We start from the raw sequence: 13,351 nt of genomic DNA on the forward strand, positions 1-13,351 counted from the left end.
TGTTTATTTTATAATAAACCACAAAGCTTCCCAGCAAACAGAGTTTAGTTACAAGAACATTCTCCAAATATTCAGAGTTGGTTCAGGGAACATAAAAAAATGTCAATTTATACATTTATCAAATGTCCAAAATGTTATTTAAAGGTTAGTGTGATGTTCCATTCAAACACAAGTGTAATGACCTCAAATAATTATTTTAATTTGTTTTATGTCTTTGTTTATTGTAGATAATTTGCACTAATATAATGTAAAGGGGATTAATATTGAGGGCTTCGGAGAATATGTGTACTGTTGGGGGCGCTGTGAGGAGAAAAGACTAGTGAGTAAAAGGGAGAGAAGAAGCGCAGTTAACGCATGTTGTTGTTCATGTTAAAACTTTCAGCCCCAAAATCGGTCGCAGAAAACAAAAGAGAAAAACAACCGGGGCAAATACAGACGAGAAAAGGTTGTCGTTGTTATTGGCAACACAAGCACTAAAAGAAAGAGTAACAAGAATACAAACTACAACTCTTCAGACACAGCCTTAGATGAACTGAAGATAAAAGACATTAACTCTCTGAAGATCTGATTAAACAACTCCACAAACAGCATTACCAGCTTCACTTATTACTAACCAGACTGACTTTATTTCTGTCACGTCTACAGAAGATCTTATTGAGAATTAACAGAGGATTAGATGTTGATGAATGATTGTTTCGTTTGACGTCACCGTTGATCTCCATCAGCATTTACTTTAGTTGTGCTCATGACTCTTGATGTTTAAGTCTCTTTTGTTTCAGTCTTTGCAGGAGTTTTCAGAAAACGTCACCATTGTTGTGTTTCATATACCGAATGTTGATGTGTGTGAGTGTATAAAAGACACTAAGCAAGTTTTAAATAAAGTTAGCAATGACAGTGTTATTTCTACACTCTCTGACATCATCATTCAGCATCTGAAACACAGCAATAGAGTTACAATAATCAATCTTAATAATTTCAGCTGAGTTTAATACTTCTCAATAATGCTTCAATTACAGAAAAAGCAGTTGTTGGACATTAAAGCTGCCATGTTGATCTGATTTACCAATGTAGAAATGTTTTCTGAAAACTTCTAAAATGGCTAAAAAAAAAGTAACTTAACAATAGTCAAGAGCCTGGGTTATCATTCAGTTTTACAGTTTTTCTCGATTGCTTAAACACTATAACCAGGCTTTTGAACTAAAATTTCAAAACCATAATGCCATTTATCAAAAAGCACACCCATTTCACTAAACTATAAACACTATTCCCTGTTTTGACACATGAGTCAGATTTGTTGAACTGTCACTGCAAAACTCTACACACAAATCCCTTCATTTCTCATTGCCTACACCATGTTGTCATTTAGAAAGCACTAGCATTCAATATTGTTCACTCAAGTCAGCACAGCTTCAGCTCAGTTAGCACACAATTACCCAGGTGGAAACACTAAGAGTCAAAATTTAACACACATCAATCAGAACCTTCAATAGATATATAAAAGGGCCCAAATCAGTTTATTGCGTTTTGGAACAATGGATCCAGAAAGACATGAAGGAAGAGGGATAAAAATGAGGAGGAGGAAGGGTAAGGACAAGAAGACAAGCAGTGTCAGATGAAACTCAAGCCACACTGTTAACCCTTGCTGTAAAAAAAGGCCAAATTCTGACAATATCATACCATTTTCCATTAAAACAGTAATATACCGTAGAAAACAAAACTAGCCTACAGGAATATACTGTGAATTAACATTGCTCAAAATCGACACTGTTTTCCCAGTCACACCCTATACCCTCATTCCCTATTCCCTACATTAGTTCACTAGTAAAGTCCTCTTGACAAAGTGAATAAAAGAAGTGAGTGAATTGAGACACTGATGAACACCTGATAAGCAGAATCACTGAAGGACAGAGAAACAAGAACAGAAAAAAGAGAAACACAAAAACTACAATTGACTTCCAGCCACACTGAGTGTGAAACCAGTTTACGATTATTTCTTTCATACATGTACAAAAGTTCTTGTTGAGAATTAACAGAGATATAGTTAATAATTAAGTTTGTTGTCACCATGATGGAGATCAGTATTTGCTTTAGTTGGTCACTTGTTCCTTGACTTCTTACCATTCATCTCTCTCTGACTGCTGTAACAGTGAGTTTATAAAACACATTTGTTATGGCAGAAAGAGTCAAGAGGAAAATGATCAGGTGTTTTTGGCTTTTGTGATAAAGTCACAATCATCCTGGACATGTCTGATTCTCTGATCTTTTCTGTATTTATTCTTTGAATATATGGGTATTTCATATTTAACATATATCTGTAATTCTACAACATAAAATCAACAATTCTGTAATAAGGTCTTCTGGAAAATATTGTAATCATATAGTGCATTAAAATACTCCTGCTTGACTCAGACACACACAGACATCAACAATCAGCACATGAATCTCAACAATGGTGACAATCAAAAGTTTCATGTCGCAATGCATGCTGGGTTCCAGAATAATATAAACTCCCAGAATGCACTGCTGCATGAATAAAAAATATATATATATTGCCACCATTGTTGAGATTCATGTGCTAAATTGTGATATCTCTGTGTTTCTATAAATCAGTGTATCTCTGTTTCTCTGGTTATGCTTGATATGTTAAAAAAAAAGCACAATTATTCATAAACTGTGGGTGTGCACAAGTGTGACTTGCAACATCACAGCTCAAACAGCAAAATAAACACTAATGTTTTAGCATCAGCATCCCAACTAAAGCAAGCACTGATCTCTATAATGGTAACTTCAAACCAAACATTTTCAATTAAACATCTCAATAAAAACTTCTGTAGATGTATGAAATAAAGTCATACTGGTTAATAATAAGTGTAATAATGTGTAATGACTGGAAGTCAGTTGTAGGTCTTGTGTTTCTCTATTTTCTGTTCTAACAGCAGGTGTTCATCACTAATGCTCAACAATCACTGACATATTCTCTTAATTATCTCACTGCAAAACTGTCTCAATGTTACTTTTACTCTTTGTAGTGTGGATTTCCCTGTGGGGTTGAAAGGGTTAACAGTGTAAGATAAAAAGACACACCCACAAAATGTATTTTAACAGTAATAAACTGTAAGTTATAAAACAGGTTTATACTGGCAACACTGTTGCCAGTAGTTTACTGTAAAATGTATTTTTTGGGTCACCATTGTGCAGAAGAGTAGAGCCTGTGCTTCAGTCCAGGAGAAGATCTACAAACATTGATGATTTGCTGCATGTTGCTTTATTTAACAGGCGGTGACTGTGTAGTTGCTGGTCCAGTGGAAATTTATTTATTTACAAAAGTTTTGTTGTGGTTTCAAATGAAAGAAGTTCACAGTAATGCTTTGCTCACGTTATTAATGCATAATAAATTTTAGTTAATACATTTAAATGACAGTTGGTCAATTTAAGGCAATCAGTTTCTGCAAGTGAAATTAGTTAACTCGAGTTTAGTGCATTTTTACAGTAAAGAACTGCACAATTAACAGTAAATTACTGGCAACAGTGTTGCCAGTATTTTACTGTAAAAAAACCCGGTAAGGTCTAACAGTGCACTCTAGTTGCCCATGTCTTTATCAATGGTATGACTATGAGGGAGGCTCGGCTACGAGTAAGGTCAAATTTGAGTCACTTTACCAATACAATTCGAATTTCATATTAGAATATGGTTTGTGTGTGCTCTTTTACTGTCATATGTTGGTCACACACATCTTACTGCAAGTAAATATAAAAAAAAAAAAATTAGAGGAGTAAAAAAAAAAGTAAAAAAAAGAGTAAAACAGGAAAAAAAAAAATGTTTTTTTGTGTGTGTGTGTTTTCTGTGTATGAATAAAAATGTGCCAATGTATCCACTGGTTGTGTCTTTTGTGTTCATCATGTGAAAAGGTTTGTGATGGGGGAACCACAAGCAACATAACTTACCAGTTTTGGAAATGTTGTTTTGAATTTATTGCACCAGTGTCTTAGACTATGTTGTAGTGTGTGTGATTTTGAGGGCTTGTGTGTCCTGTCTGAGGGCAAAGTTTGGTTTTTCAGCAAGAGTGAATGGTTTTGAGTGTAGAGCTTCATTTTGACCTGAAAATAGGATGTTTGGGGAATTGGGTGAGACGTTATGGATTTGTGTTTATAGTTTTGAGAATACGAGGCATAGTTTCAAGAAATGTGTTTAAGCAATCGAGAAAAACTGTAATAAAGATATGCTGTGGTGAATTAGGGTTAGTTTATTAATATTTGCTTCAAAAGTCCTGGAAATATATTTATAGAAATGTATGAAACCTGTAGATTGTTCTCAGGAGTGTCTGGCTGTCATTCACTGTACAGCAGTTCATCTCTCATTCATCTCTCATTTATCTCTCATTCATCCCTTGTTAATCCCTCATTCATCTCTCATTCATCTCTCATTTATCTCTCATTCATCCCTTGTTAATCCCTCATTCATCTCTCATTCATCTCTCATTCATCTCTCATTCATCCCTTGTTAATCCCTCATTCATCTCTCATTCATCTCTCATTCATCCCTCATTCATCCCTCATTCATCTCTCATCCATCCCTTGTTAATCCCTCATTCATCTCTCATTCATCCTTCATTCATCCCTCATTCATCTCTCATTCATCTCTCATTCATCTCTCATTCATCCCTCATTCATCCCTCATTCATCTCTCATTCATCTCTCTTTCATCTCTCATTCATCCCTCATTCATCCCTCATTCATCTCTCTCATTCATCTCTTTCATCCCTCATTCATCTCTCATTCATCTCTCATTCATCCCTCATTCATCTCTCATTCATCCCTCATTCATCCCTCATTCATCCCTCATTCATCTCTCATTCATCTCTCATTCATCCCTCATTCATCTCTCTTTCATCTCTCATTCATCTCTCATTGATCCCTCATTCATCCCTCATTCATCTCTCATTCATCTCTCATTCATCCCTCATTCATCCCTCATTCATCTCTCATTCATCCCTCATTCATCTCTCATTCATCTCTCATTCATCTCTCATTCATCCCTCATTCATCTCTCATTCATCCCTCATTCATCTCTCATTCATCCCTCATTCATCTCTCGTTCATCCCTCATTCATCCCTCATTCATCTCTCGTTCATCCCTCATTCATCTCTCATTCATCTCTCATTCATCCCTCATTCATCTCTCATTCATCCCTCATTCATCCCTCATTCATCTCTCATTCATCCCTCATTCATCTCTCATTCATCCCTCATTCATCTCTCATTCATCTCTCATTCATCCCTCATTCATCTCTCATTCATCTCTCATTCATCCCTCATTCATCTCTCATTCATCTCTCATTCATCCCTCATACATCTCTCATTCATCTCTCATTCATCCCTCATTCATCTCTCATTCATCCCTCATTCATCTCTCATTCATCCCTCATTCATCTCTCATTCATCCCTCATTCATCCCTCATTCATCTCTTTCATCCCTCATTCATCTCTCATTCATCCCTCATTCATCCCTCTTTCATCTCTCATTCATCCCTCATTCATCTCTCATTCATCTCTCATTCATCCCTCATTCATCTCTCATTCATCCCTCATTCATCCCTCATTCATCTCATTCATCTCTCATTCATCCCTCATTCATCTCTCATTCATCTCTCATTCATCCCTCATTCATCTCTCATTCATCTCTCATTCATCTCTCATTCATCCCTCATTCATCTCTCATTCATCCCTCATTCATCCCTCATTCATCTCTTTCATCCCTCTTTCATCTCTCATTCATCTCTCATTCATCTCTCATTCATCCCTCATTCATCTCTCATTCATCCCTCATTCATCTCTCATTCATCCCTCATTCATCTCTCATTCATCCCTCATTCATCCCTCATTCATCTCTTTCATCCCTCTTTCATCTCTCATTCATCCCTCATTCATCTCTCATTCATCTCTCATTCATCCCTCATTCATCTCTCATTCATCTCTCATTCATCCCTCATTCATCCCTCATTCATCTCATTCATCTCTCATTCATCCCTCATTCATCTCTCATTCATCCCTCATTCATCTCTCATTCATCTCTCATTCATCCCTCATTCATCCCTCATTCATCCCTCGTTCATCTCTCATTCATCCCTCATTCATCTCTCATTCATCCCTCATTCATCTCTCATTCATCTCTCATTCATCCCTCATTCATCCCTCATTCATCTCTCATTCATCTCTCATTCATCTCTCATTCATCTCTCATTCATCCCTCATACATCTCTCATTCATCTCTCATTCATCCCTCATTCATCTCTCATTCATCCCTCATTCATCTCTCATTCATCCCTCATTCATCTCTCATTCATCCCTCATTCATCCCTCATTCATCTCTTTCATCCCTCATTCATCTCTCATTCATCCCTCATTCATCCCTCTTTCATCTCTCATTCATCCCTCATTCATCTCTCATTCATCTCATTCATCTCTCATTCATCCCTCATTCATCCCTCATTCATCTCTTTCATCCCTCATTCATCTCTCATTCATCCCTCTTTCATCTCTCATTCATCTCTCATTCATCCCTCATTCATCTCTCATTCATCCCTCATTCATCTCTCATTCATCCCTCATTCATCCCTCATTCATCTCTCATTCATCCCTCATTCATCCCTCATTCGCTCTGTATGGATGAGCATGGCCTGTTATGATTGGCCGGATTAAAAACACATCTAATGGGATAATCTTTTTTTCTTCCATCCTTTTATTTTGGGTTAAAAAACAAGCCAAAATATTTACACACAAATTCAGGGTGATTTACAAATATGAGACAATTTGCAAATGCAAGAAATGTAGAATAAAAAAAGAAAAAAAAAGAAAAAACTGTTTTAAAATAATCAAAAATAATCAAAAAAATAATAATTTGTGAATATCAATTCGGTTATGCATTTGGGAATTGTATTTTGTGAATATAGTTATATCGAGACTATAACTTCGTACTGGTGTTTTCCTAATATATATATATATATATATATATATATATATATTAGGAAAACACCATTTATAATACATAATACATAATATATGTATGTATAATACAGTATATACCATGTGTTTTCATGAACATTTATATTTAGACTATGACTTGGTGTTTTCATAAGTTTATCTCTCTGCAGACCCCTGCTACAGCTACACTGTGCTGAACAATCCATGGAGATCCATCAATAATACACATGCTTCAGTCATAAACTGTGACTACCATGTCTCCTGGAGCGGCTGGTATCGTCTCTTCATTAACAACACTAGCGCTCATATCCCAGACACGTGTGTTGCGAGGGGCAGATGTGGCACTGATATCTCACTGTGGATCCGTGGTGGACACCCAACAGTAACAGATGGAGTCGTCACTCGAGATGTCTGCGGTGATGATGGGAGTTACTGCTGCTTTTACGGGTCTTTTCCCATTAAAGTCAAAGCCTGTCCAGGCAATTATTATGTCTATGAGCTGGTTAGAACAACTATCTGCAATCTTGCATACTGTGCAGGTAATAATATTCACATGAGCTCTTTCTACACACTCATGATATTTGTGTCTCTGTTCATTAATCACTATTCATCCAAACTTTCAGACACTGGCAGCATTAACACCAGCCCTACAACTGTCACACCAGTGACCATCTCACCTGGTAATGTTACACACTGTGTCTCCATTGGCTTATTTTCTGAATGTTTTCTAATGTATGTAGGCTACAGATCAGAGCTGCATTTCCCAAAAGCATCGAACAACACCAATGGTCTCTATGATCAACTTAGGCTTACGATGCTTTTGGGAAACTCTGCTCTGTACAATTGGATAGATTTGTGTGTGTGTGTCAGAAGAATAAAAGACTTACTCTTATACATTGTAAAAAAATAAAAAATAAATAAAAGAAGAACAAAAAAACAGTAACAGATGGAGTCGTCAAGTCAAGTCATCTTCATTTACATAGTGCTTTTAACAATGTAGATTGTTTCAAAGCAGCTTTACAGAGATAAACGTATAATTTAAGGTAACAGAGATTGTATATCTCACTCGAGATGTCTGCGGTAACGCTGGGAGTTACTGCTGCTATTATGGGTCTTTTCCCATTAAAGTCAAAGCCTGTCCAGACAATTATTATGTCTATGAGTGTACTGTTCACCATATTGTGCAGGTATTTATATTCACATGAGCTCTTTCTACACAGTCATGATATTTGTGTCTCCATATATATTTAAAGATGAAGAATGTGTGTTCTGATTGTTTCGGGAATATCTGCATTGTTTTTAATGATGTTGCGTTAGTAGGCATACACTAAATACAACAACAGCATCATGGAGGGGTTTGCAATACAGATGTTGTCTTATTATTAAGTTTTACAACATGGAAATGTGTATCCGACACGCTGGACTACTGTTGAGAAAATTGCTTGCTTGTATTTCATACATTATAGCAGGGGTCTCCAACCCTGCTCTGCCGTCCTGCATTTTTCTGCTCCAACCCCATTCAAACTCACCAGCCTGTATTTTATCAAGTACTCCAATGTTGAAAGTGAAGTTCAACACTGTGCAGCAGTTCATGAGATAATTAAGTGGTTAATGTTTTTTTTTTTTTACTGATTAGTGATTAGTGTTTATATTAGTTGAGCTCTTGACCCTTGACTTTTAATTTTTGTATTTTCTGATTGTTGAAATATGTGTGTTTATAATATGCATTTATTGTGCAAAAAAAGCCAAGGTAAGTTGTTGTTGGTAAATTATGATATGGTAATTTATCATTAAGTTTCCTGATTCACTAATCTCATCCAAAATCTAATAACCATTAATAAAGTTGTTGTGCCATTAGTAAATTAAAGTTTTGCATGAAAATATTGTATCCAGAAAATCAATTATTCTCAACCCTGCTTATAGACCCCCAACACTGCACATTTTGTGTCTCCCTAATCAAACACACCTGATTCAACTCATCGGCTCATTGCACAACAAAAACACCAGTGTTAAATTAAGGGTACATTTACTCGACAACAATACGCTTAAAATGGAGGGTTTATCCTTGAGTTTTCCACGTACAGTCGACACCATTGTCAAAATGATCCACATTCACACGGATCCGCAAAAACGACTAAAAATGCTGTATTCTGCTGCCGGGCCATTAGATGGCGATGAAACACTATAGACTGAACACGTCATACACGTGCATGACATCATCATCTTCAGAGATTTGCGTTTTTGTAGTTTACACGGAGACCGTTTTCAAAAACGTCCACTTTGAAACCGGGTTTCAAAAGTTTACGGTTTCTGGCACCCATAACGCCGTTTTCATGTAAATTAACGTTCAAAATGCATACAAATATTTACGTTTTTAGTTCAAAATGGTGTCATGTAAAAAGCCCCTAACTCTGCTCAGAGTCTGACTTCAAACTTCAAAGTGTTGAAAGTAAATGAGTGATCAATTGAGTGACGATAGACCATTAGCGAAGACACCTGATATTAACAATCAGGATCACTGAAGGAAAGAGGAAATTATGCTGGAGCTGACTAGTCAAATTTGTCAGAATTATTTGGCTCTCCAGCAGTAGATTTACTAGAGCCTTATTGCAGCCGTATTTGTAATAAATTTACTAGGGCCGTATTGGTAGTTTTCTTCATCTTCTTCAGAAAAGTTTAAAATAAATTCAACTAGCCTAGACAAAAGCCTGACTTGGCATTTTTTATGCTTAAGGATTGGTCAGGCAAATTGGCCAATATTTCTCAAACTGTGCTGGTAAATATGTTTACATTTGTATTTATTTGCATTTGTAAATTTGTCTGAATGTTTGGTGTGTGAGTGTGTTTGTGTCTCTAGTTATCTAAGAGTGTGTGAAATGTGCATTTTCAGAACATTGCATTTTTTTATAACATGAAATTAATGTCTGCACACAAGCTAGTGTATATTAAGTTATTTACTTATTATTTTTATTTGTTATTTAATTTTTTGACTGAGAGGAGATTTTATGTCCATATATGATAAAAATCTACAGGCAACGTCTCTTCATTCCCATATTTATGGTCGCATCCATCATTCTATTTTTGATCATTTATTTTTTCTTTAATTCTGACTGTTGCTAATCTATTAATCTTGTTTAGCACAGTGATTTACACTGATAGTTTTATGTGCTGGTAACATGAGTTCTGCTCCTAATGGAGAAACATCATAACAGTTTAAAGTGAGACACTGCCTTTCACTCTGGACTAAGATCAAAATGAATAAAATACAACATAAATGGATAGGACTTTTCTAAAGTTTTGTCTGACTCAGATGTATTTTATTATTGTCTTCATGCTGATTTCTGTCATTGCAGATATAAATATAACGCTGGAGGAAGGATGCAAAGTAAGTTGAGTTTCTGAAATTTAAGTTTTATATAGGGCTGGGCGATATATCGCATCACATTGTTATGCGCATCTCGTCAGTAAAGCCGGTTCCTTGATTAGTAGTAAATCGCCATCACCTGCTTTCAGATGGAGCGGCATTTACTACAAAGAGCCGTAGTTAACTGACAAGCTGAGCCATATCGCATCAATATCGCGGACGTATCGCCAGCGATAATTAATGCGATATGGCTCAGCTTGTCAGTTAACTACGGCTCTTTGTAGACAGCAAAAACTACAGTGTTAAATTAACACTGCTGGGAGTGTATATAAGTCCACACTCAAGAGTGTTGAAGTTAATCAGATAATTAAGTGATTAATTGAGTGATGATTGAGCATTATTGAAGACACCTGATGTTAACAAGCAGAATCACTGAAGCAGAAAATCACAAATTGTAAGCCACCGTTATGGTGATGGGTGTTTGCTTTAGTTGGGCTCTTGACCCTTATATTATTAACTTTAGATTTTGATTGACTGCTGTATCTGAGTTATTACAGCCAGATGAACAAAGAAAAAAAGTAATCTGATGGTGTTGGTTATATTATGACAATCATCAATTGAACTTTATGTTTTTGATTTATTTTGTTGGTTACAGCATAACTGTGATTCTGCATAAATATCCAGAATTTTAGATATAATATAAAGGATTTCTTAAAAGTTGTTTAAAAAAAATTCAGATTCAGTCTATGCATCTCTACAATGGTGACGAGCAGAATATTCAATTAGGAAAAGTAAATTACATAGACAATTCAGATCATAATTTATTCATACCGCAATGCATGATGGGAGCCATGAATGAGTTGTGATTGGTGGCAGCCACTGCAACATGCTTTATTATTGTCACCATTGTTGAGATTCACAGGCTGATTATTGATGTCTGTGTTTCTAAATAATAGTGTTTTGATCAGAACAATGTTTATTAAATATTTTGGATTATATGAAAAATACTGAAAATGATGCTGTAGAATCACAGAGCTGCTGCTAACAAGTTAAACCAAACTATCTCAATAAGTTTTATTTTTCAGATCACAGCATGATTATGTCAAAACATAACCAACACTATCAGATCACTCTTTCTTTGTTCATTTGACTGTGTAAGAACAATGGGTCGTACATTAATATTAATATTAGCTCAAATGATCTATAGGGAATTTTAATAATTAATCATGAATATGATTAATATTTTGTACGTTACAGTTACATTAATTTATCGCAGCTGAACTAGATTGATATATGAACGATTACCATAACGGGTTATGGTTCGTCATTAATACATCAATTGTTCTTATTTCAGCTCGAAGTTATGGGATAACTTTAATGGAATTAATTTAGTTATCAAACAATCTGTTTGTCCAGCGAACAGATTGTACGTAAGATTAAATTAACTCTCAAGGAAAATTATCCTTCTTACAAACACGAGAAAGAGTATCTTTTCCAGGCCTTGAAAAGACACTCTCGGTGTTTGTAGACTAAAATTAGGTTACTTAAAGCGTAGCCTACCAAGATAAAGCATATAGCTAAGATCGAACATTTCAGGGACTAAGTAACATGGGCAATTAAATCAGAGTCAGTCAAGGGCATATGGAATTTAATAATTGGACTAATACTACATCGAACTAAGGAATACAAGTTCTACAATTTACACGAGTAAATATGTATGTACAGGACACGTAAACAAAATACAAGACTAAACGGATAACAGATGAGAGAGGGAGAGGAAGGGAGAAAGTGAAACTAAAGTTTCAGGACGAGAGAGATCACCGAGATGATCTCAGCATGGCAAAAATCACAGACAGTAACCCGTAAGAGACAACAAAGAAATCACATTGTAAGTTCAATTCAATAATCGATACTTGCATGCACATGGTTCTCTTTGTATTTGCTGAAGAAGAGCTCCTTTAAGAGCGGGCCGTGTTTCCTCGTGTCTTCGGGGCGCGCAGTTTAAAGGTTCACTTTGAGTTGAAGTTGTCGGCTGAAGTTCGAAGACGAAACGAAACTAAAAGACTTAAATAAAATATAAAGCCCCCTAAACGGGAGCCATTGATGGTCTCCCTGATGAGGAGGGTTCGAACAAGCAGGAACAAACAAGACGAAAGAAAATACCGGACTCAACTGAACGGAACGCGGAGTGTAACCGCTTTTCTAGGGCACAGGAATTTCACTCCTCCCTGGGGCTTGAGCCAATTGGAATGCGAAATTCCAGGCGGGAGAAAAGTTCTTTGTCTCACTATGAGTTTGATTTGCATGTTTTATGGCAGTCTTAGGATCATGCCATTTCTACGTTAAACAATTATAACTGCAGTAAAATGCATTTTATCATAATTTGGTATCCATATCTTTCCTACGGGTATATGGAGGTTTAATTCAAGACCAAATTTGGTATGTTTAAAAGCTACGGCCTAGAAGTACCTTCTTACTCTGTAAGATAAGTATTAAAAGTTCGATTAACAAACTGGGAATAAGACTAACCTAAAATGTGATGTGCATTTACAAGTGGGAATGAAAATTGGACTTTTTAAAAAGATCCACATGGCATATCTATGATTGCAACAGGGTGCACATCTGAAACATTATTCCTTTAAGGTTTACAAGAATACAACAACCCATCACAGAGAAGAACAATCGTGGAAAAGAGAAATTACATTCAGGTTTACATATTTCTTCAATGGTTATACATATAGAAAATGTAGGATTTAAGTAGGGTTAAAGATTAACACTGCTCCACTCCTCAAATCTTTGTTGCTGGACATTCCTTTAGGCAATAAAACACAGTTCAACACATGGGGGAAGGGATTGCCAGAGAATGTTAGTGAACCTTCTCTAACTAAAACACTATTGATTAAAGAATACATTTCAAAACCACACCTCTAGAAAATCATAATTATATGATCAAACAAATTACTAACATGCATACAGGAAGGTCAAACCCAAATCTGAGTTACATAC

At 35.9% G+C, this 13,351-nt stretch overlaps 1 protein-coding gene across 1 annotated transcript in view; it reads left to right on the forward strand.

Moving 5' to 3' along the window:
• LOC307149149 (adhesion G protein-coupled receptor E1-like) overlaps positions 1–13,351 on the forward strand; it is a 65,149-nt gene that overhangs the window by 18,679 nt on the left and 33,119 nt on the right. The window contains exons 7-9 of the mRNA XM_079855266.1: positions 7,152–7,520; positions 7,605–7,661; positions 10,335–10,366. Coding sequence (XP_079711392.1) covers positions 7,152–7,520; positions 7,605–7,661; positions 10,335–10,366 — 458 coding nt within the window. The remainder of the gene's footprint in view (positions 1–7,151; positions 7,521–7,604; positions 7,662–10,334; positions 10,367–13,351) is intronic.

This window comes from Squalius cephalus (genome assembly GCF_949319135.1).
Source record: "Squalius cephalus genome assembly, chromosome: 2".
Classification (NCBI taxonomy): Eukaryota; Metazoa; Chordata; class Actinopteri; order Cypriniformes; family Leuciscidae; genus Squalius; species Squalius cephalus.